Source organism: Eptatretus burgeri, chromosome 5 (assembly GCF_056783735.1).
Source record: "Eptatretus burgeri isolate ZD-2024b chromosome 5, Ebu_testis_v1, whole genome shotgun sequence".
Taxonomy (NCBI): Eukaryota; Metazoa; Chordata; class Myxini; order Myxiniformes; family Myxinidae; genus Eptatretus; species Eptatretus burgeri.
Window position 1 is genome coordinate 48,853,711 of NC_140965.1, and position 25,496 is coordinate 48,879,206.

Consider the following 25,496-nt stretch of genomic DNA (forward strand, 5'->3'; position numbering starts at 1 on the left):
CAACGGGTTTGGGCTAACTACACATGGACCTATCGAGATATCTCACCTGAGGACTCTTTATGGTGTAATGTGAATTTCCACAACCGTAACAACACAATAAATCAACTAACCAAAATCGACGATCCAATATACAATAAATCGACTAATCAAAATCGATGAACCAATATACAAAAAATCGATGAATCAAAATCGACGAACCAATATACAATAAATCGACGAACCAAAATCGACGATCCAATATACAATAAATCGGCGAACCAAAATCGACAAACCAAAATCGACGATCCAATATACAATAAATCGGCGAACCAAAATCGACGATCCAATATACAATAAATCGACTAATCAAAATCGACGAACCACTATACAATAAATCAACGAATCAAAATCGATGAACCAATATACAATAAATCGACTAACCAAAATCGACGAACCAATATACAATAAATCGACTAATCAAAATCGACGAACCAATATACAATAAATCGACTAATCAAAATCGACGAACCAATATACAATAAATCGACTAATCAAAATTGACGATCCAATATACAATAAATCGACTAATCAACATCGACGAACCAATATACAACTAGAGGGGGAGCACTCGGGAGAGTGCAAAACCTTCTTCTTCTTCTTCTTCTTCTTCTTCTTCTTCTTTCGGCTGCTCCCGTTCGGGGTCGCCAAAGCGGATCATCCGTATGATCCGCATACTGATTTGGCACATGTTTTACGCCGGATGCCCTTCCTGATGCAACCCTGGTCGCCTCTTACGACACAGGAGAGTGCAAAACCTCCGCCGCCAATACTGCTGGGTCACTCAAGTGAACCATATATCTTATTCATTAAATATGATATCAACAGTGCTGACAGAGTTATAGTTCTTTTCTCCAACATTTTGGGGGGGGGGGGGTTGGAAATCACTTAAAACATGTAGAAATGCAAAAAAAAGAAATCAATTTTGTTGAAAAAAAAAGTCGCAAATTTTTTTTTTCTCTAACAATTTTTTTTGGGGGGGGAATCACTTAAAACATGTAGAAATGCAAAAAAAAATTATATAACAATTTCTTTTGGGGCAGGTTGGAAATCACTTAAAACATGTAGAAATGTAAAAAAAAAAAAAATTCTCTAACCTTTTTGGGGGGGGGGGTGACAATTTTTTTTGGGGGTGGGGTTGGAAATCACTTAAAACATGTATAAATGCAAAAAAAATAACATTTTTTTCTCTAACAACTTTTCTTTTTGGGGGGGGGTTGGGGGACCAAGTCTAAAATTTAATGGCATGATCCTTGGACCATACCTAACCCCCCGCCCCACCAAGTTTCATCGAAATCCGTCGAGGAGTTTTTTCCGTAATACTGTTCACAAACAAACAAACAAACAAGCAAACAAACACACAAACAAACAAACAAACAAACAGAAAGGGGTGAAAACAGTAACCTCCATCCATCTTCGAAGATGGTGGAGGTTAATAAATCGACTAATCAAAATCGACTATCCAATATACAATAAATCGACGAATCAAAATCGACGAACCAATATACAATAAATCGACGAATCAAAATCAACGAACCAATATACAATAAATCGACTATTCAAAATTGACGATCCAATAGACAATAAATCGACTAATCAACATCGACGAACCAATATACAATAAATCGACTAATCAAAATCGACTAACCAATATACAATAAATCGACTCATTAAAATCGACGAACCAATATACAATAAATAGACTAATCAAAATCGACGGACCAATATACAATAAATCGACGGATTAAAATCAACGAACCAATATACAATAAATCGACGATCCAATATACAATAAATCGACTAATCAAGATCCACGAACCAATATACAATAAATCGACTAATCAAAATCGACTAACCAATATACAATAAATCGACTAATCAAAATCCACGAACCAATATACAATAAATCGACTAATCAAAATCGACTAACCAATATACAATAAATCGACTAATCAAAATCGACTAACCAATATACAACTAGAACGGGCACTCATAGAGCGCATACCTTCACCGCCACTACTTTTTTTGTTCTTGGTATGAGTGTGGGGAACTGGTTTCATATGAATGGCCTTATGACACAAACCACATATCTATAATGTCATGACCCCCCCCCCCCGACTTTCGGGGGCTACGGACTAAACAACAATCAACTCACGTCGTTTTGGCGAGTCTTCACTCGCAAGCTCGGTGAATACAACGTTTCAACAAGAGAAGGTAATCTCTTAGCAACCTCAACAAAAGTCAATCATTGTATAATACTATATTTAGGGGTATTAGCACACACAAGTTCCTGTTTTTAAAAATACTTTATTTTCAAGGTTGTGACCCCCCTGACCTTTGACCCCTAACCGGTAACAAGAGTATGGGCATCATTGTGTCATATTGCATATCACGAGATGAGGCGTTGAATTCTGAACATTTTGGCGTTAGTTGCATGCAAATTGAATAAAAATTGACCGTGCTATCGTAAAAAGACGATTTTGACCTTTTCGTGACCTTGACCTTTGACCTGAACGATCCCAAAATCTAATCGAATGCTTCCTGGCCAATAACCAATCATCCCACCAAATTTCATGCAATTCGGTTTAATACTTTTTGGGTTATACGAATCACAAGATTACAAATAAATAAATAAATAAATAAATAAATAAATACACGCCGACCAAAACATAACCTTTCACAGAATGCGAAGGTAATAAATCGAATAATCTTAATCGACGATCCAATATACAATAAATCGACTAATCAAAATCGACGAACCACTATACAATAAATCAACGAATCAAAATCGACGAACCAATATACAATAAATTGACTAACCAAAATCGACGAACCAATATGCAATAAATCGACTAATCAAAATCGACGAACCAATATACAATAAATCGACTAACCAAAATCGACGAACCAATATACAATAAATCGACTAACCAAAAATCGACGAACTAATATACAATAAATCGACTAATTAAAAGACGAACCCATATACAATAAATTGACTAAACAAAATCAACGATCCAATATACAATAAATCGACTAATTAAAATCGACGAACCAATATACAATAAAATCGAGTAATTAAAATCGACGAACCAATATACAATAAAATCGAGTAATCAAAATCGACTAACCAATATACAATAAATCGACTAATCAAAATCGACTAACCAATATACAATAAATCGACTATTCAAAATTGACGATCCAATAGACAATAAATCGACTAATCAACATCGACGAACCAATATACAATAAATCGACTAATCAAAATCGACTAACCAATATACAATAAATCGACTCATTAAAATCGACGAAACAATATACAATAAATAGACTAATCAAAATCGACGGACCAATATACAATAAATCGACGGATTAAAATCAACGAACCAATATACAATAAATCGACGATCCAATATACAATAAATCGACTAATCAAGATCCACGAACCAATATACAATAAATCGACTAATCAAAATCGACTAACCAATATACAATAAATCGACTAATCAAAATCCACGAACCAATATACAATAAATCGACTAATCAAAATCGACTAACCAATATACAATAAATCGACTAATCAAAATCGACGAACCACTATACAATAAATCAACGAATCAAAATCGACGAACCAATATACAATAAATTGACTAACCAAAATCGACGAACCAATATGCAATAAATCGACTAATCAAAATCGACGAACCAATATACAATAAATCGACTAACCAAAATCGACGAACCAATATACAATAAATCGACTAACCAAAAATCGACGAACTAATATACAATAAATCGACTAATTAAAAGACGAACCCATATACAATAAATTGACTAAACAAAATCAACGATCCAATATACAATAAATCGACTAATTAAAATCGACGAACCAATATACAATAAAATCGAGTAATCAAAATCGACTAACCAATATACAATAAATCGACTAATCAAAATCGACTAACCAATATACAATAAATCGACTAATCAAAATCGACGATCCAATATACAATAAATCGACTCATTAAAATCGACGAACCAATATACAATAAATAGACTAATCAAAATCGACGAACCAATATACAATAAATCGACGGATTAAAATCGACGAACCAATATACAATAAATCGACTAATCAAAATTGACGAACCAATATACAATAAATCGACGAATCAAAATCGACGAACCAATATACAATAAATCGACGATCCAATATACAATATATCGACTAATCAAAATCCACGAACCAATATACAATAAATCTACTAATCAAAATCGACTAACCAATATACAACTAGAACGGGCACTCATAGAGCGCATACCTTCGCCGCCACTACTTTTTTTGTTCTTGGTATGAGTGTGGGGAACTGGTTTCATATGAATGGCCTTATGACACAAACCACATATCTATAATGTCATGACCCCCACCCCCGACTTTCGGGGGCTACGGACTAAACAACAATCAACTCACGTCGTTTTGGCGAGTCTTCACTCGCAAGCTCGGTGAATACAACGTTTCAACAAGAGAAGGTCATCTCATAGCAACCTCAACAAAAGTCAATCATTGTATAATACTATATTTAGGGGTATTAGCACACACAAGTTCCTGTTTTTAAAAATACTTTATTTTCAAGGTCGTGACCCCCCTGACCTTTGACCCCTAACCGGTAACAAGAGTATGGGCGTCATTGTGTCATATTGCATATCACAAGATGAGGCGTTGAATTCTGAACATTCTGGCGTTAGTTGCATGCAAATTGAATAAAAATTGACCGTGCTATCGTAAAAAGACGATTTTGACCTTTTCGTGACCTTGACCTTTGACCTGAACGATCCCAAAATCTAATCGAATGCTTCCTGGCTAATAACCAATCATCCCACCAAATTTCATGCAATTCGGTTTAATACTTTTTGGGTTATACGAATCACAAGATTACAAATAAATAAATAAATAAATAAATAAATAAATAAATAAATACACGCTGACCAAAACATAACCTTTCACAAATGCGAAGGTAATAAATCGAATAATCAAAATCGACGATCCAATATACAATAAATCGACTAATCAAAATCGACGAACCACTATACAATAAATCAACGAATCAAAATCGACGAACCAATATACAATAAATCGACTAACCAAAATCGACGAACCAATATGCAATAAATCGACTAATCAAAATCGACTAACCAATATACAATAAATCGACTAACCAAAATCGACGAACCAATATACAATAAATCGAATAACCAAAAATCGACGAACTAATATACAATAAATCGACTAATTAAAAGACGAACCCATATACAATAAATTGACTAAACAAAATCAACGATCCAATATACAATAAATCGACTAATTAAAATCGACGAACCAATATACAATAAAATCGAGTAATCAAAATCGACTAACCAATATACAATAAATCGACTAATCAAAATCGACTAACCAATATACAATAAATCGACTAATCAAAATCGACGATCCAATATACAATAAATCGACTCATTAAAATCGACGAACCAATATACAATAAATAGACTAATCAAAATCGACGAACCAATATACAATAAATCGACGGATTAAAATCGACGAACCAATATACAATAAATCGACTAATCAAAATTGACGAACCAATATACAATAAATCGACGAATCAAAATCGACGAACCAATATACAATAAATCGACGATCCAATATACAATATATCGACTAATCAAAATCCACGAACCAATATACAATAAATCTACTAATCAAAATCGACTAACCAATATACAACTAGAACGGACACTCATAGAGCGCATACCTTCGCCGCCACTACTTTTTTTGTTCTTGGTATGAGTGTGGGGAACTGGTTTCATATGAATGGCCTTATGACACAAACCACATATCTATAATGTCATGACCCCCCCCCCGACTTTCGGGGGCTACGGACTAAACAACAATCAACTCACGTCGTTTTGGCGAGTCTTCACTCGCAAGCTCGGTGAATACAACGTTTCAACAAGAGAAGGTCATCTCGTAGCAACCTCAACAAAAGTCAATCATTGTATAATACTATATTTAGGGGTATTAGCACACACAAGTTCCTGTTTTTAAAAATACTTTATTTTCAAGGTCGTGACCCCCATGACCTTTGACCCCTAACCGGTAACAAGAGTATGGGCGTCATTGTGTCATATTGCATATCACAAGATGAGGCGTTGAATTCTGAACATTCTGGCGTTAGTTGCATGCAAATTGAATAAAAATTGACTGTGTTATCGTAAAAAGACGATTTTGACCTTTTTGTGACCTTGACCTTGAACTTTGACCCGAACGATCCCAAAATCTAATCGAATGCTTCCTGGCTAATAACCAATCATCCCACCAAATTTCATGCAATTCGGTTTAATACTATTTGAGTTATACGAATCACAAGATTACAAAAAAATAAATAAATAAATAAATAAATACACGCCGACCAAAACATAACCTTTCGCAGAATGCGAAGGTAATAAATCGAATAATCAAAATCAACGATCCAATATACAATAAATCAACTCATTAAAATCGACGAACCAATATACAATAAATAGACTAATCAAAATCCACGAACCAATATACAATAAATCGACTAATCAAAATCCACGAACCAATATACAATAAATCGACTAATCAAAATCGACTAACCAATATACAATAAATCGACTAATCAAAATCGACTAACCAATATACAATAAATCGACTAACCAAAATCGACTAAAGAAAAATCTTCGATTTTCCAAGTAATGAATGTGAAAATAACTTTCAGCAAAAAATTAATTTCAACAAATGAATGAATTTTTTCATTTCAGAAAACCAAATGGTCTCACTTGCAGGCAGAGCTATTTAAAGGTGAAGTATCGTTCAAATTGTCTGACATCACACAAGCAAAACTCAGAACTGTCATGTCTTAATTCAATCTTTGTTTAAAAAAAACAAAACAAATTCAATCTTTGTTTAAAAAAAAAACCACAGCAGTATAAAAGTGGAATGTATCGATAAAATAAATACGTAATATCAGTTTTTTTTTAACTTTTCTGATCATTATGATGTCCTTGGGAATTAAACTAGCAGATAACCGGTCCCACCAGGAGTTCGTTCCCAGTGGAGTGTGGAATATTTATGGAGTTTGCTTTGAATTTCCTTTGACAGCATAATAGTCAGTAACTGTTAAGAATGCTAAGGTTTCTCAGTGAAGTAAATTGATGAAAAGGTAATTATTCGTTGATGGAATTGACTGAATAGTTGATGGTTATATTATTATTTTTACTTCCAGTAAGTGTACGAACCAGCGACTTTGAGCCTATACACCACCCATATGAGCAACCTCGACACTAAAATGCACATAACTTGAAGCTGTGTAAATATCGATATTTGTTAACCATGCCATGCACTGTCCGGACCCAAGAACTCTGAAATGAGGTGTCAATCAGCATTATACATACTGTGGTTATGAAGTTTACCCCGTTCAGACACAATCGTGCCATTTACATTTATATTGGAAATATAGAATAAAATAAAGATGAGAGGTGATAACAGCATGTTTGCTTTTTCATGGCTTGAGAACTAAGCAGGGATTTATTTCATTCCCACCCATTCCCTCTACCACCTCCCACCACTTCATTCCCCGACCCCCACCTCCCTACATTTCTTCCCATAAAAAAACAACACGGATATCTTCTTGAGTTGCATGCTCTGACATGCTTCAGATTTGAATGTAATAATGAATGCAAATGATGTATAATAATATGAATAAACAGAAACCCCAAATTATGGATGTACCGCCAGCTTCTCCTCATCGTTCTCATCGCGGAAGGTTAGCGGCCACCAGCCCTTGATGCGCTTGAGCTTGAAAATGGAGTTGAGTGGCACAGACCCATCCATTTTCACATTCTTTAACGAGCATTGTTTTGCGGATTTGGCCCCTCGTGCAAATCGGTTCAGATCCAGTTCAATGGAACCTGTGAGGTGAATGGTAAGGGTATGAAGAGAAAGGCATGAAAAAGGCTTGGAATAGTAACAAAATATATTTTATCTTGTTAATAAAGATTACAGATTTATTTGAATATGCATTTCCACTGTGGGTGGTTTGACTGCATGCAGTTTAACCAAGTATGGTTGAGCCTGACAGGGAACATCTTTGAGCTGTCTTGTCTGGGTACCATTCCGGACCTGACTATAAACTATCACAACACCCTGCCTGAGAAACACCAGAGTATCAGTAAGTGCACAATCCACCAGATGGAACATGAAGCCAGGCACACACCTGCCAGCATTTGCTGGTGGGTGTTATATTGTTGTAGGCTGGGTATCAGCTGCAAGCACGACCGCTAGATGGAGCAGCAGGGTCGACTCCACCGAACACCCGGAATTCAAATCGTTACCCTCGGATAACTCCGAAGGTACGGGTCCCTTACAGGACCGTGAATCGTCAATAATTCAGCCACGTGGGACAGGGTTATTTGCCAATCTTCAAAATACCTAGAGACCCACGTGGCGAGCTACCGAGGAATCCACACCTTCGACAGAGCTCTAACGGGACAAGCCATAACCGTGCTCGACCTGTGCGTAACCCGAGCGGATGGTTACCGAGGTCCCGTCGGTCCAAATGCACAACTACTGCAGCAACGGTCTTTTTAATTCTCCCAACATGCACCGTGCTAAGCCAATGAAGGAAAGGACAGAAACAAGCTGAAACATTAAACAAATGGATATTTATTTACAATAGGGGGGGGGGGGGGAGGGGACAAATAAAGGGCAAAGTTATCCGACTCAACAATGCAATCATGTACAGCAAAAAGCACTTAACAATTCTTACTTATAGACGGGCCCACACACAGATACACACCCAAGAGAAATGGACCCAAATGGTCTTTATTCTGCTCTCCAGCCACGGAGGATAGTTTGGCTGGGAGTCAGGACGGCTGGCTACCTGGCCGCGAGTGCGCAGCTGGACGTCCACCCCTTCCCAGAGCTCCGGTCACCAAAAGACGGACCAGGGCAGCCAGACACAGACCAGCGCCAGCGGCAAGATGAGACCAGCGACGAGATGAGATCAGACTAGACCCAGCGGCAAGATGAGACCAGCGCAGACTCAGCGGCAGAACGAGACCAGAAGAACCGTGACAGGATGACACCAGAAGAACCAGCGTAGACTCAGCGTAGACTGACTCGATGACCGCGCCATCCATCCATCTGTCTCACGTCACCGCACCCCTCATTCGCCGGGGGAAATCGGTCGTCCCTGTGATTGGTCGGGGGGCGTGTCGGGGCGTCACGGTGGACCGCCCCTCAAACAGGGAGAGGAATATTGTCCTGCGTGGGCTGTGCTCATTGGCCAACCACCAGAGAACTCGCTCGCATCTCTCTGATTGGGCGAGAGAGTGGCCAGGCCCTTTTGAACTCTACTCACCACGAGTGTTATGGCATCAGGATGGAGTGAAGGTGCTGTTGTCGGTGAAGGTGATGTAAAAATCCTATCTATCAAATAACTGCGCAGTGCACGTACACTTAATTCCCATTAGACACAGGTGATAGGGAGCTATCTATCCACATTTACGTATCAAAATAACTGAGCTATGGGGACCTGAATGTTGAATGCTTATGGCTGCCAGATTCATAACAATATATCTGATGGTGTCTTTTGCAAAGAGGAGGTAACTCTTGCTCACACCCTGGACAAATTACAAACTCCTGTCAAAATTTATTATGAGAATAACCAGGAATGGGGCTCATGCTGATGGCCCTCCAAAGTACTGGCAACCTATCAGGATGTGGTATTACACCATATGCGATGGCCTTATCATTGTCCTTCAGTGACTTAACCAACCCTATTCACAAGAAAATCAACACAAACAACACACACAGTTTTTTCCCTTTAATTTTTTCTGACACTCAAAAACTCTCCACTTATGTTTATTTTAATCATAGTATATAAGTTGTACACCTCATGTAAAAACTTGAGTTATTGGTGAGTGGTTGAGAAATTGTCCAACTGCCTCAAGCATCAGCTGGGTTCCATTATATTCATCAATATTTGGACCCTTTGTGCCCAGAGCCTATTCAAACATTGGTCCACAGCCGAGGTCGTGGGACCACATCAGTAGATCCATGACCTCAGCGCAAACAGTCAGTCAATCCAGAAATTGCACTTTTAATCTCTCAACCAACAGCTTTATAGCTTTACCTCTATAGATGTTTCCCTAACTTACAAGAGGCTTTAATGTATTATCATACATTTGTAACCCTTATTGCACATTCAATTATAAAACAAGATGTATGTATGCTACCTTACATCACCAGTGAAAACATAATTTATACACCTTACATTGCACATTACATGTCATCAGACAAACACACACACACACACACACACACATGCACTCATGCCAAATTATAAATACAGTCATAAGATTTTAGTTTGTCAGTGTTGAACAATGTGAAGTTATGAAAAAGTTTTACAAAGCTTGATGGTTATACAAATAAACTTGATGGTTATACTGACTATGAAAGACAATTTTGAACCTCATCTAACTGTTACATATACCTTTTGGTGAGTAATTGTTGACATATACGAGTTAAATATTGAAAGAAAATATCCTACCCAGGAAATCATCGGAAGAAAAGTGGTCAGCATCCCACACTTGTAGCGTAAGTCGTGCCGGGATTTTGTACTCCGTTTCATCCCATGAAAATAACGATTCCTTCTTCGAAACGATAATTTTCTCTTCAGCAAGCAGGTAGTCAAATGGGAAGATGAAACGCCAGTTGAAGTTGCCCTCGCCGGTCAGAGAACTGTAGTGCACATCAGTGTCTTGTTTGTCCACCTGGGGGCCTTTGAGCCACCTGCAGTGAAGCAAAACTTGGAAGATTGAGGAATACCAATTCAGAATGGGAAGACAATATAGATCATAAAGCAAGCAAGCTCGGGTGAGGTTGATGAAGAACATTCATGAAGACATGCTATTGTTTTATATGCATGCAACTCATGCAATTTCCAAGAAAAACAACAACATTAAGGAATCACTCAGAGCTCCTGGCAGCATGGAAGCAATATTGATGTGATGACATGGTTACAATAGATGCACCCTCTCGAAAGGGATCGTGCATGGAGTGCCACAGTCTTTAACATTTGGAATGTTGACATTTACCAACACGAAACCTCTCTGCGAATTCAAATCTTCACAAGCGAATCATCCACACATCTATCGCATGCAGTGCCATTCATTCAGCTCATTCCTCAAGTGTGCCGAAAATTCACTTGAATTAAGTTTGCCTATAACCACCAAATAGGCCCTATATCTGAAAGGTGAAGATTCACTTGCCAAGATTTTCAGGTGGAAAAAGGTTTCGCTTTCCTCGAACCATGGAGTTGAAAACTTCAAAAACTGTGCAGTTTGTTCAATAACCATTTAGTCCGGACCCTTTTGCTGTCATTTGCCAGCAGGTTGCGTTTCTTTGGTCCATTTTTGTTTTCGCTGATGATTTTTGCTTGGTGAATACGAAATTACTATCTCCGTTTGCATCTATCGTTGCAAAAGAAGTATTAAGAAAAATAAAATAACTTTTCCACGAAAGGAACTGGAGAGCATTAAGCCTTGGGAAAAACTTTTAAATGGAGCTGAGAATATACTTCTGTTTTTAACCCACGTGTGCGGTTTTGTCTGTGTCTGCAGTTGTCAGTCTATGATTGGGGAACTACTTAATTTCAATTCAATTACTTACTTTGAACACGAATCGAGCCATGAATCGGAACATGAACCTACAGTTTTAGCAGTACTTTAGCTCTGAATTTGGCAAATTGTACAGAATCTTGTCTGAGTGTGCATGCACAGAGGGGCTAAGATAATTGCTTTAGTCTGTCTGCCTGTTTGGCAGTCAAACAAATTTGAAAATCATTCCAAACAGGAAGCTTACTGTTTTTCAGGACGTCATAAAGGACACAAACACCAGGCATAAAGAACTAATGTAATGTGTTAAATAAGGTGGTGTAAAAAAAGCTGCATTAATGTCAGTAAAATTCCGAAAAAAGTGTCTTTTTTTTCCTAGAGATTTTAAAACCTCTATTTTATTTCAATTTAATTATATACTTGGACACTGTAAACCACCATCTTGCCACTTCCTATAACTTCAGTTTAGTATTATTTGGACAAAGGATTACGGCATTTTAGGCCATCTCAACCAAATAAATATACCGCTCACACTCGCATACTATATATGCCATTCATATGAAATATAGATTCTGCTCGGAAACGCAAAACAAAAGTTTAAAAACATCTTCCATATCCTTTGTCTCAAGACTGCACAGGGTAAAGTGCTCGATGAATTCTTGAGTATTTCATGTAAAAATGTTTCATGGCTATCTTTTGCCGAATCTTTGTGAGAGTAAAATGTCCACAATTTTCATGAATTCGAACTTTGTATCTTTTCACGTATGCTAAAGGATGTTTCAGAATCCAGTTACAACATTAGTTTACTTTCAGGTAATGATGTACTGTCAGACCCTGCCATTCGCGGAGCATACGTTCCTGAAAAATGCTGCGAATGTCGAATCTGTGAATGTCAGGGCATTGTTTCAATGGGGACAAATGGGGACAGCTTCCTGGCAGTTCGCAATTCGTAAGGGGAAAAAAAATCCGCGAATACACGAAGCGAATGTGCAGGGTCCACAGATAATGAGACCGTGAATGTCGGGTTCTGACAGTGTTGAATATCTTTAATAGTTTGTTTGGAAAAAATGGTGTTGCTGGCCCAAAGACTTAAGATATAATGCAACAAAGTAATGATCTCGACACAACACCAAGCGGCATGCTCTGAGTAGGAAACTTTGGCTCGTCACCTATCCTGGCATGCTTTTTTACCCTCTGACATAAATGTCTGACATCTTCTCTCCCGTCATGAAGGCATCGTCCTCCAACACGACATCGTCCGTGTTCCAAATAATTACGCGCAGCTCATAGCTGCGCGGCAGCGTGCAAGAGTGGGATAGAAAGGGAAAAGGAAGACGGAGAAGGAAGAGAGAAACAGATATGATTCGAAAACATGGAGTGAAAATCAGGATGAGGCAGTTTACATACCCCCGAATGTATATGTCACTCGATGCTTCACCGGTGATGAAGTTTGTGTCGCTAAGAGTGACTTCTGAAGTATTCCAGATGATGACTCTAAGGGTGTAACTGGTGAGGTAAAATTGGGAATGAAATGTATGATTATAATAAATAAAAGAGGGATTAAGATTAAGAGATGGAAATTTGGCAACCAAAACCTGTTGCATTGAACGAGTCAAAGGATAAACATAATTGTTGCAATGGTGAGTAGGAAGGATATTTTAATAGTAAACGAGAAAAGAGTAATGAAAAAAGTAAATTGCTATGAAGTCAATATAAGTTAAAATGCAGGAGTATGGTCTGAAGTGAACATTATTACCAATCAATGGTTAATTTCCTAAGGTATGAAACAAGTACAGTCTTAGTACGTCTCACCCTTTCGGCTTTCGTGGAGAGATGTCAACAGGGGGGCCAGGACTGGGCATGTCTTTTGGGAATATATCAACCCACATTTCAATTCGACCCTGCCAAAGTGAGGACAAACAACTTCTGCTACAACATCTCTTGTGCAAAGCTCAGCAACATGTCCTACTTCAATCTACAATGGTTCTGCACAAGTAGAATGGACATGGTCAGTAGTCCAAATCATTATGACTGAATTATTGTTGTTCCTGGTGTATATGTGCATCTTTATAACCAAATGAATTGCATTCACAGCTTTTTTTTATGGAAGTATAAATAAATATACTGTGTCGATACTTTATATCTATACCTTTAAGATCTTTGTCGATGTTCAATATGGCGATATGGGGCATGTTGATAAGTAATGCCTCTTGTTATTTTTCTCCAAAAACAGGTAAAGATATTCCAATGAAACAAAGCGCAGTTGCACATTAGTTCTTTGCGCCCCTAGGTGCGAAGCTTTGTGATTTTGACACTACATCTCTCAATACTACGCAAGTCAAGATGGCAGAGGGCAGCACGATATTGTCCATTGTCATTGTTGGGAAGCATGCAACGCTGGAAATGAGAGTTGGGATGACTGACTGGAGATTAGATTATGGAGATGACTGAAGATGAGAGTTGGGTACACCATTATTATTCTGAAAGTAAGAGACTGTCAATGGAGTACCACCACAAAGGATCATCAGCACCGACTTGGCTCCGTCAGATTTTCAACTCTTCCCCAAACTTAAGGAACACCTTGGTGGAGAACAATTTTTTCCGACGATGATATAAAGGCGACCGTGAAGAGCTGGATAAGTCGGCAGGACGCACAGTTCTATCATGATGTTAGAATATAAATATGCACTATGGTAGAATAAATATTGCTGTTAATATCTGTCTTTGTTTCATTCGAAAATCTTTGCCTGTTTTGGGGAAAAAGAAGAGGAGGCATTACTTCTCGACATGACCTTGTACAATTCTGCTAAAGCTCATTGGGGACTACACAAGTAATGGTAATAATAATAATAATATAATAATAACTTGAATGGTAAGCGGAAGAGCAACTAACACTTCCGGAACTAACTAAGAACTCTCTTAGCAACTAACTAAGAGCGGAAGAGCATCCACCTAGTTTTGTCTGAATCCATCCACAACTTTTTGAGATATCATGCTATACGAGTATATGGTTTCTGGCCCAAATCTCTCAATCATGAAGAATCGCTTAAATATTATAGTATCCTGATGTGGATTCGGATCTTCACCAAAAATCTAATCAATTTGTCCTTGTCACACACCCAACCTGTCCACCAAATTTCATTCAAATCCATCCACAACTTTTTTCAGATATTCTGCACAGAAATAAGCAGACAGGGGTGAAAACAAAAAAAACTTCCTTCCCCCTTTGGTGGCAGAGGTAATAACCCGATGTACACACATGAAGCAAAAACATGCATATGGCGTATGTGCATATATAACTCATTGTGGTTATACACCTGGTATCATTCCAATTGCACTGGGTCATGGACCACTCAGACTGCAGGCCTGACAATCTGTGATGCTTCATGCAATGGCAGTGCATAATTTTATTTGGGTGGAGTCAGGCCAGCTGTCCAGCCAATGGATGTAAAGCAATAGGGTGGAGTCAGGGCAGCTGAACACTGGCCCATGTATAATATGTGATATTTTCTAAGTTTAAAAAGGGTTAACTGTGATAAATTGACGAAATGCCCTGAAACTCGAACTTGTTCGGTAATTTATCACAACAAAACCATGTACCAAGTTTCAGCTGAATATATTAAAGGATTTGGGGGAAAAAAGTCTGAAAAACCACAGATGGGATGGATGGACAGAGGGAGAGCAAACCTATACTCCCCTCCAGTGAAACCGGTAGCGGACTCATAATAATTATAATCCAAACAAGAACAATAGGCTTCCCACCTGTCACCGAGGAAGCCTAATAATCCTAACAAGAATGAAAGTCTTCCCGTCTGTCGTATTGGAACCCAAATAATAATAATGCTAGTATTATTATTTTTGTCCAGACAAACTTTATCCACACCTGCTCAATGCCTGGTTTATCTGCCTTGTGCAATGGACGAGTCTCCACGTGTTCAGGAACGAGTTTGCATCCCACAGCAGGGATTTCATCCCACTGTTTGATAACTTTCAGGGAAAGATGTTCATTGAGATCCTTATCGATATCTGCAGGTGGTACAAGAGTTAGTAAAGGGAATATCCTCTTGTGCAGTCATGGCTAATGTGATTTGTTGGTGATGCTCTGTCCTTACAATATCTCATGTGATTTCTCATGGGATATCATGAGATACTTTGATCAAAATGCTAAACAAATCTAAACAAACAAATCACATCTCATGAGAAACCCATTGAATATTTTTTATAAGATGCATGAGGATACCATTAATTTATCTAAGTAATATACTCCAGTGGATTATAAAACAAACGGACCATTCTCCTCCTCTTCATCATCCTCCTGAAGGGGAATGCTGAACACTCGATTGGCCACTTTAACACGTCTCCCTGGGCCAAAGTGTGGACCGTCCAGCTTGTAGTCCCGGCAAAGCTTGGTTAGAATCTGTGAAGGCTTCATTGGGTCCCGCCATGCATTATAGCCTTGCCTGTCAAGATGACAATAAGAGCAGTAACTACTGCAGAATACAGTAGCCTCTAAAATCTCACCTCTTAATTAGGACTCGTCCGATATACAAGGTGGTTTATGATTATCACCCATCTATCTGCAAATTCTTACGTGGCATAATTCTGAGCGATGCCACAGGTGGACCGATGTTTGGTGTAAAAGCGGTTCTCCAAGTCAATCTTGGTCTCACCAATGAGGTCATCTGAGCCAACCAAGTCCCAGTCATAAATGGCCACCGAGAGAAGTGATTCCATGGGGAAAGTTACCTCCACGTCAAAAGATCTGGCAAAAGAAAATGTGTTGGTTGTAAATACATGAATGGTCATGCAACATCTATCCACTGTTTGACATCTATTTGCCTCAACATTGACGTCTTATGGTGTTACCGTGGTAGCTGTGGTCTGATCTTGGAAGGGTCTAATGTTTTCCACAATAATGAGCTCCACAAGAGGAAGTACTTGTGAAATAATGATGGTGTTATAACATTGCTATGTATATTATAATTTGTAATTCATACCAATCAGGCGATACTGAAGATCATTACCTTGCACACGCAAAGTGAAAAGCGGGGTGAAGCAAATGGTTCACTTCTGTATGTCTGTCCTTCTGTCTATGGGCAGAAGGACAGATGTCTGTCCCTCTTCTGTCTTCTGTCTATGGGCCCTTGGTTTATGATCGAGGAACAACTTAATTTAAATTGAATGTTATATATTTTAACATGAATCGGAACATAAATCGGAAAACGAAACTGTAGTTTAACAGTACTTTGGCTCTGAATTCGGCCTGATTGTCCAAGCGCAGAAAGGAGTGAGATAATTGATTTAGTCTGTCTGCCTGTCTGGCAGTCAAACAAAATTGAAAATAATTCGAAAACCAGAAACTTACTGTTTTTAAGGATATCAGAAAGGACACAAACAACAGGCATGAATGACTAATGTGACGTGTTAAATTAAGTCGTGTAAAAGACACTGCATCAACAGTGGTAAACTTCTGCATTTTGTTTTCCTATGACCTTTAAAATACCTATTTTATTTAAAATCAATTATATTCTTGAAGACTGCAGAACGCAAATCATCGTTTTGCCACTTTCCAAACCCTTCTGTTTCGTAGTACTTGGGCATGTTAAATAAGGTGGTGCATAAGACACTGTATCAACGGCGCTAAACTTCCAGAATTTTTTTTTTTAGATGACTTTTAAAATCGTTATTATATTTCAATTGAATTATACACCTGAAAATGCACAGGGTAAGGTGTTCTATGAACGCTCTACTTTCTTAAGGTCCCCGCTATCTGTCGTTTTGCATAAAAGTCCATAAGTTACAAAGGAACATTTTCATTTTAGATCCAACAATTCCCCGCAAGAACATCCATGTGGCTGGAAAACCAGTTACCAGGCATTCTACCCCACAATTCACTGCATCCTCTCCCTCTGAGACACTATCTCACACTGTGCATTGTTGGACTTAATGCCACCACATACTGTACAGTACTGTAATGTATTTTATATTTCTGTACATTACCACGGTAATTGTTGAACAATGAGTGGTAAACATTGGTAATAAGAAGGGCACTCGGTAGAGCGCATACCTCCACCACGCAATGCCTGATCCACAAGAACATATCGGGCCCAACACAGTTATGAAATATCATGCTGTACAGTACTATATCGTTTTTGGCCCAATCTCTCAATGGTGAAGAATCACTTTAAAAATTCTAGTCGTCAGACCGTATCCGGATCTTCATCAAAATCTAATCAGTTCGTCCTTGTCGCACATCAAACCTGTCCACAAAATTTCATCCGGATCCGTCAACAACTTTTTGAGATATCCTGTGCACCAGCGGACAAACAAATGAAAAATCACTCACAGAGTGGCACTTGGCAAAACAGCGCAAAGTAGGACAGCACTCGGTAAAGCGCATACCTTTGCCAGGTGGAACAGTTCATGTTTTGTATCCCACTGATGGGCTGCATCCGAAACAAAATGTTTTGGCCTATTTTGACCTTTTGGCCTTTGTTCACCTCAAAATTAATACGTGGTTGAATGCATTGACGTGATAAGTAAATCCTTTTCAAGTTTCACATCAATCGGATGATAATTGAGGATTTTAGAAAATTTGGCCCAAATTGGCCTTTTGGCCTATTTTGACCTATGTTCACTTCAAAATTAATAGGTAGATGAATTCAGTAACCTGATATGCAAATGTTCTTCAAATTTTAAGTCAGTGGGATTAAAATTGAGGATTTTATAAATTTGGCCTATGTTTACCTCAAAATTAATATGTGGTTGAGTTCAGCAACCTCATATCCAAATGGTCTTCAAATTTCAAGTGAATCGGATGAAAATTGCCAATTTTAGAAACAATTAAAAAATTTGGCCTATTTTGGGTTGACCTTATGGCCTATGTTAACCTTTTGACCCATGTTAACCTCAGACGTAATAGGTGGTTGAATTCAATGACCTGATATGCAAATCCTATTCAAATTTCAACTCAATCGGATGAAATGTGAGGATTTTAGAAAATTTGGCTCAAATTAGCCTAATGGCCTAAGTAGACCTTTTCAGTCGACCATATTTTACGAAACTTCAATGCAAGACCGTCACAGGGTCGGTGACATTAATATGCAAAAATTTCAGGGAGTTTGGTTCAGTGGTTTGGGCTGGAGCCGAGCGGACAGACAAACACACAAAGAAACACAGACAAGAAGATGTCGTGCAGAGCACGATACTTGCAAAGTCTATAAAACAAATTTGACCTCAAAAATAATTGGTCGTTGAATTTAATGACCAAATATGCAACTGCTCTTCAAATTTCAAGTGAATCGAATGAAAATTGACAATTTTAGAATTTGAATATGTTGACCTTTTGGCCTATATGGACCAACAAAATAATTGGCGAGTTGAATTCAGTAACCTGAAATATATATCCTCTTAAACTTTCAAGTCAATTGGTTGAAAATTGAGGATTTTACAAATACCACCTTTGATGTTGACCTTGGGTCTATGTTGACATTTTGGTCTATGTTGATCTCAAAAATAATTGTCTGGTTGAATTCAGTGACCTGAAATATAAATCCTCTTCAAATTTCAAGTCAATTACATGAAAATTGAGGATTTTAGAAATCTCACCGAAGTTGTTGACATTTGGCATATGTTGACCTTTTGACCTCAAAAACAACAGGCTTCTGTCTTATCACAAACTCTACCATGTCGTGAAGTTTCGTGAGTATCGGTTGAAAATTGTGACCTGTAGGTGGCGAACAGACAGACAAACAGACAGACAAGCCGGTAGGCGGCGATGGGTCGCCGAGCATGGAAACTATAAGATATAGAGCAAAATGGATGTCATATAGTGGATAGGGAATCACCTTAAGATTATGCATATCAAATCTCATCCAGTTCCATCGACTGATAACTACTCGGTATGCATTTGAATGAAAAGTACCGAAAATGCGGTTTGAAATCGGAAATCTCCAAAGTTCGAGGGGGTGCTGTGGGTGAACAAAGATCTAAATCGAAAATCGGGCTCGATCGTTTGTGCACAATGTATTCCAGACGATTCGTGTGAATTTTCATGACCATCTGACCATAACCCGAGAAGGAGTAGCATTTGGCACGAAGGCACCTCCAGCTCTCGCATATTATCGATTTTTGCACTAATTGACCTTTGACCCCTGACCTAAGTGAAATCGGTCAATATGTCCTGAGGCAAAGTTGTAGTACTCATTGAGTACCATGAACCTGCAAAGTTTCATTCATATCGATGCACTCACCTAGTCGCTAGGGGGCCTTCAATTTTCGCCAATTTTCACGCGTACCCTAATTGTAGGGGGCGCTGCGGGTAAAGTATTCCATATATCACAAAAACTGGAATATAATTAATAGAGCATCACCTGTAGATCATTCGTGCCAAATTTCATAACCCTACGTGGGATAATGGCTTTCGGAATTGATTTCACGTGAACGGTACCGATTTTGAAGGTTTTTCGGTTGTTGCTAGGGAACCAAAGCGTCCCTAGCAACCATCACAATTTCCAAAGCACTAGGTCATAAGATGTACCTACCACCCGAGTTTGGTCAAAATCCGCCCTCGTTTACTACCAATTATACTGATGACAAACGAACAAACATCCAAACGAGCAGATAGAATTACTGACAATAAGGGTCACCTATTTCAGTGACCCAACACACAGAGAGACAGACAGACAGACAGACAGACAAAATAAAATCGACGAACCAATATACTTGAAAAATCTTCGATTTTGCAAGTAACAAACAGAGGCGATCAACATACTTGTCAAAATGTTTTTTGTTTTTTTTGCCAAGTAACAAACAGACAAATAGACAGAAAGGGGTGAAAGCATAACCTTCTTCGCCTCCGGTGGTGGAGGTAATGAAAAGGGTGAACCTGCACATAAGCAGCAACGCAGCAGCCTAACTCTGGACGTCAAATTAGACATAGTGAAACGAAATAAGAATGGTGAACGACCAGCCGATATCGCTCGCTATCTTAGTTTGCTGCCGCCACCGACTTCAAACTATTTTAAAGAACACCGACGATGGCTGCCATGCCGTGCCGTTTGGGTAATGTGGCCTATGCTGCAGGCACAGCCGAAGCGGGTGTGATGGCCGTCGTGGTAGTGGTGACCGCAGGAGCTCTTTGTGAGGTCCCATGTTGACACCGCAGCGGGTCGCAGCATGAGTGCCGTATTTCGTGACACGAGTGTGTGTGCTGGCACAAAGGCTGGAGCCTGGGTCCATGAGGGAAACCACGTGGCTTAGTGGGAAGGATAATTTAAAGGATGAAGGACTGATGCAGGCAGCTTGACAGAGATGATTAGAGATTTTGAAGGTGTAAGACCACTAAATGACCATTATAAAATAGTTAAAAGACATGGTAAGTAAGATAAAAACTGTTTTTTTGGTTTGGGTTTTAAAATTTGTTTGATTTATTGTATTTTCCCCCCTATGTTTTGTGTGTTTCATACATATGTTTGATTGCTCGGCTTAATGAGTGGTGTTGTCTTGGACTTAAACTGAGTGGTAGAATGCATCCTCTCTTAATTACACTAATTCTGATGGGGAAAAAAATCCCCGCTATCCGTTGTTTCGTCCAACTTTTCTGGAACATATCTTGGACATATAGTGAGGACCCCCTGAATTTCATTCTGATAAGTTTTCAAGATTCTATAAAGTTTCCAGTTTTTACTTTAACTATGAAGAGCAAAGATAAAATCAATCCAATTATTTAGAATTTGTCATTTGTTCGTCGTACAGTTCACAACATCTACGAGTACATTGAATAGATTGAAAGCAATAAAGCGCAGTGGGAAAATTTCTAAAAACAAAAGTGATTTGGAACATACTTTCCAAAGATGGGGTTGAGCTGTTTTGGAATGTAGTTCTCATTATCCCGGATTTCTGTATTGCCCAGAGAGAGGACAATGTAGGGATCTGCCTTTCCATTCATGTCAGCTGGATGCAAGTCCAGTGCCTAGTAAAGGCAACATGCAATCATCGATAGATCACAACTCAGTCATTTCAAGCTGGAGAAGTTGTCTTAAAGCATCACTTGGTTTTAAAAGTCTTCAAATTTACAAATTGATATTGAGCATAATTAATACAATGCCATTGCTGTAGTTTCATGTTTTTATATTATGCATTGCCCATAATATCTGCCAGCATGAGGGAAGAGGGAGGTTGGTAGGTTTGATTATGCATTTGGATATCCTCTCCCTATTGCTGGCTTTGTCTGCTCGGTTGGCACTTATCTTTGAGCTGTCTGATCTGGATTTAATTCACGACCCACCCATAAAGTGCCGGATTGGTGTTTCACCGTGTTGCATCACAAGTTGTGCCGTCCCTTTAATGGAGGTTAAGTTCGTGGATGATAAAGTTCCCATACTGTCATTTGCAAAGAGTGGACCAGGTCAAATATCACCGGTACCCTGAATCAAATTACAAGGTCCTGCCACCTTCAATCGAACATCAGGCCTGGCCAGCTAGTTTAGCAAATACTTTGGCAAAACAACCCCCCTCAGACAATCCCACAAAAGATGTGATTAAATGCAGCCATTTATAAATAGTCATAGTAATAGTAGTGGTGGTAGTAGTAGTAGTAGTAGTCCCTATAGGTGGCTCTAACTTATCACTGTTTGAGCCAACCCACCGATTGGTGTGTGGGTTTGAGAAGATACCACCAGTGTAGCATGGGGAGAGACCATTTAGGAGATGCACTGGTGACCGTTGGCAGTTAAAAGCTGGAGAGATATGGAGTTGGCAGTTAGAGTTGGAGCAAAATGGAGTTACAAGTTTGGAGCTGGGGAGATACGGGGAAAGCGCGAGTGCATTAAGGAGATTCAGATAGCACAGGAATGAAAGAGGTTCGGGGATAGTTGAGCAGTGAGGCAGACAAAGTGCTTCAAACAAGACAGATAAGAAGATCGAGAGGAGAGGAGTTGCATTCGGCTTTTTGTTTCACATGGCAGTCATGGGTATAGTGCCAAGTACTTGGTATTGCATGGGTTCAACTACACAGTTTAACATGGTGTGGATGCATCCAGGGCTCTCTTGCCTGTTCCACTTTGGTACAGTTTGTGTGCCTTGAATGCCTTCAAGGCTCTTCGGCCTGAGCTCACTGGGACACTCTGGGCGATACGGATGCCTCAAGGATGTGTCCATTCCATCAATAACAAGAAATAATCATTCACCACCGTGGTCTTGCAAGCTGCCATAGTTGAAAATATTTTCTGTCCTCCAACTAGCCATCACTCCCTGTGTTCTCTTGTTATCAGCAACATACCACTAGGCCTGACTTTTGTCTCCCTTTGAATCTTCTATCCTCATTTGCTTTTACTTCTTCCCATAATTTATTAGCTCCCCTGCTGGACCATAACTTGGTATTAGTGGCTCATGTAGATTAGTTAATATTCTATCATTTGATTTTTGTTCCTTCATGATTATAATAAATTATATGTTGAAAATAAAGGTGGTGTTTAATAATGTTCACTTCACTGGTTAGGTGCAATTAGGATCTAAATTACACCATTTGGAGGATTTCAAAATAATAGGTTTCCTCTGCCCCAATTGGCCATCTGAGCCCTCATTTAAAATAGTTACACTCTCCGGGTGTTGTAAACTGCCACCTGCCTGTAGTATGACTATATATGTAAATGGAATGTCTTACCCGAATAATGTAGACACGCACAAGAACATTAGTTATGTCGTTGTTCGGAATGCCTTGAAACATTCCCATGTTGGCATCAAAATTGACTTCTTTCTTCACTTCTTCAGAAATGGGCCACTTGTACACACACATGGAGCCCTGTGGTAGAACCATAATCACACAGGAAAATGTAAAATGTTATTCCATGAGCTTTGTCTTGTGGGCAGCAAGGGGAGTTCTGTACAAGTCGAGAAAGGAAACTCGGTTGTTGTGAGAACTCAGTATTTACCTTAAACCGTCCCACAATCCGATCCTCATCAGGAGTTCTGTCATCCTCTCCTGATTTGCCCCTGTAGAGGTTGAAAGTGCACAACCAGTCCTCAAAGTTGTTAAACTCTTCCTCCAGCTCATTGTCATAGATCTTGAAGCAAACAACACACACAAGGGAACAATCACTTCGTTGCAGATGAGGATATAAGGACAGGAAGTTCTTTGCAACTGGCCACCTTTGCTCATGTCAGCCCGATCACCTGAGTCCATCAACGATGTAAGCCATTTAGTATAGCATAACATCAACTTATCAAGATTTTGATCAAGATGTGTAAATTGTAGTTACTCAGTTGAGACGAAAAATGGGAACATAAAGTGGGACCAAAATAGTGAAAAATGGTTTGCAATAATCTATTTTCTGATAATCAGGCTTCGACATGGTGGCAAAATGCAAGAGAAGCATGAAGTTAAGAAGAGCCAGACAAACAGGCAAAAATAAATAAATAAATAAAATAGCCATGCTTACTGGAAACACCAAAAATGATTCTGGAATTACCAAAAAGGAACAAAAGAAAAATCAGAAATCAAGAAATGATCCAACAGATATTTTACACACACCAAGACAAAAGCAAAATGTCTGCCCATGAGAATCCAGCGACTGTCCCTCCCCCAAAAACCCAGACGAACAACCCTGAAAGGAAGCCAGGCACCGACGAAAGAACCCAGTCGACACGCTTTTCCTGGCGTGTCGCAGTCATGCCGATTGCACGGGAGCCACAGCAAGTCATACCATCGTTAATCCGCCGGTCCTCATAACCATGAGACAATCCTTCAGCCGGTTTGGATTCATGTGTTTCTATAAGTGCATGGGAAGGGTCAGCTAAACGTCACTTATCGCACATGAACCCAAAACAGCAGCACTCCATAAAGAATCTTCTGCTGCAACTTGCTTCCACATTGTTAGTGTCTTCTGATTTTTCTTTCTCCCTTATAGCGTCTTTAACAATAAAGCAAGTAACAGTCAGTATTTACAAACAAACAAAATGCATGATATAGACACTGGCTAGTGTGTCCTCCTGACATTTTGCCAAATTCCACACAGGAATCAGCCCTATGTAACAATGAATTCCCCAACAATGCAACCAACTTTCCCTTGGTGCCATTCTTCCCTTTGGAAAATGGAGTGACCATACAATAAGGATTTTGCTTGATCGCTAATACTTTTATGTGCTTGGAAGTCACAGAGTCGAAGCTTGAATGGAAACTTGTTTTATACTTGTGCTGCAAGTAATATGTTAAAATGCAATTAACTGTTGCACGTACAGAAACGCTGCATCTTGGGAGCACTGGAGGAGATGTTAAGCATTGGTAAATACATCATTGTGAAGATTGTCATATCCTATACTCGAAGAACAAACTCATATACTATATCGGTTTCGTGTTTAATGTCTGTCATATCTTATACCTATATCCGATACTCTTTTAATGTCTTTGTTGTTGAATGTTTCGGTCATATCCTCCTACACTTATATCCTCTCACTCTTTTAGTGTCTCTCCCCGGCCAGCTATTGTCTCCTCCAATTTTAGAAGCCCGAACCCCGCCCTGGTGGCGAAGTTGCACTTTACATCAAGAAGTTCTTACCGTTTGTGGACTGAAATTACACCTCCCAACCCAGGAGTACTTTGGCTTTAACTTCCCCTGCACTCCCACCTATTGATTATCCGTGTATTGTGCAGTCCTCCAAACAGTGATGACTCCATCTCTCTCTCTCTCTCTCTCTCTCTCTCTCTCTCTCTCTCTCTCTCTCTCTCTCTCTCTCTCTCTCTCTCTCTCTCTCTCTCTCTC

General features: G+C 39.1%; 1 protein-coding gene across 6 annotated transcripts in view; it reads right to left on the reverse strand.

Moving 5' to 3' along the window:
- LOC147026391 (otoferlin-like) overlaps positions 1–25,496 on the reverse strand; it is a 241,570-nt gene that overhangs the window by 20,355 nt on the left and 195,719 nt on the right. For 2 of the 6 annotated variants that reach the window (XM_085881790.1, XM_085881792.1), the window contains exons 34-44: positions 24,441–24,506; positions 23,670–23,801; positions 23,402–23,539; positions 21,582–21,709; positions 16,328–16,498; positions 16,027–16,196; positions 15,620–15,762; positions 13,549–13,637; positions 12,928–13,026; positions 10,671–10,912; positions 7,850–8,028 (exon numbers count right to left, since the gene is read on the reverse strand). In XM_085881790.1, the coding sequence (XP_085737916.1) occupies positions 7,850–8,028; positions 10,671–10,912; positions 12,928–13,026; positions 13,549–13,637; positions 15,620–15,762; positions 16,027–16,196; positions 16,328–16,498; positions 21,582–21,709; positions 23,402–23,539; positions 23,670–23,801; positions 24,441–24,506 (1,557 nt within the window). Of the gene's footprint in view, positions 1–7,849; positions 8,029–10,670; positions 10,913–12,927; positions 13,027–13,143; positions 13,243–13,548; positions 13,638–15,619; positions 15,763–16,026; positions 16,197–16,327; positions 16,499–21,581; positions 21,710–23,401; positions 23,540–23,669; positions 23,802–24,440; positions 24,507–25,496 lie in introns of all 6 variants that reach the window. The other 4 variants (XM_085881789.1, XM_085881791.1, XM_085881793.1 and 1 more) reach the window with 3 other exon arrangements.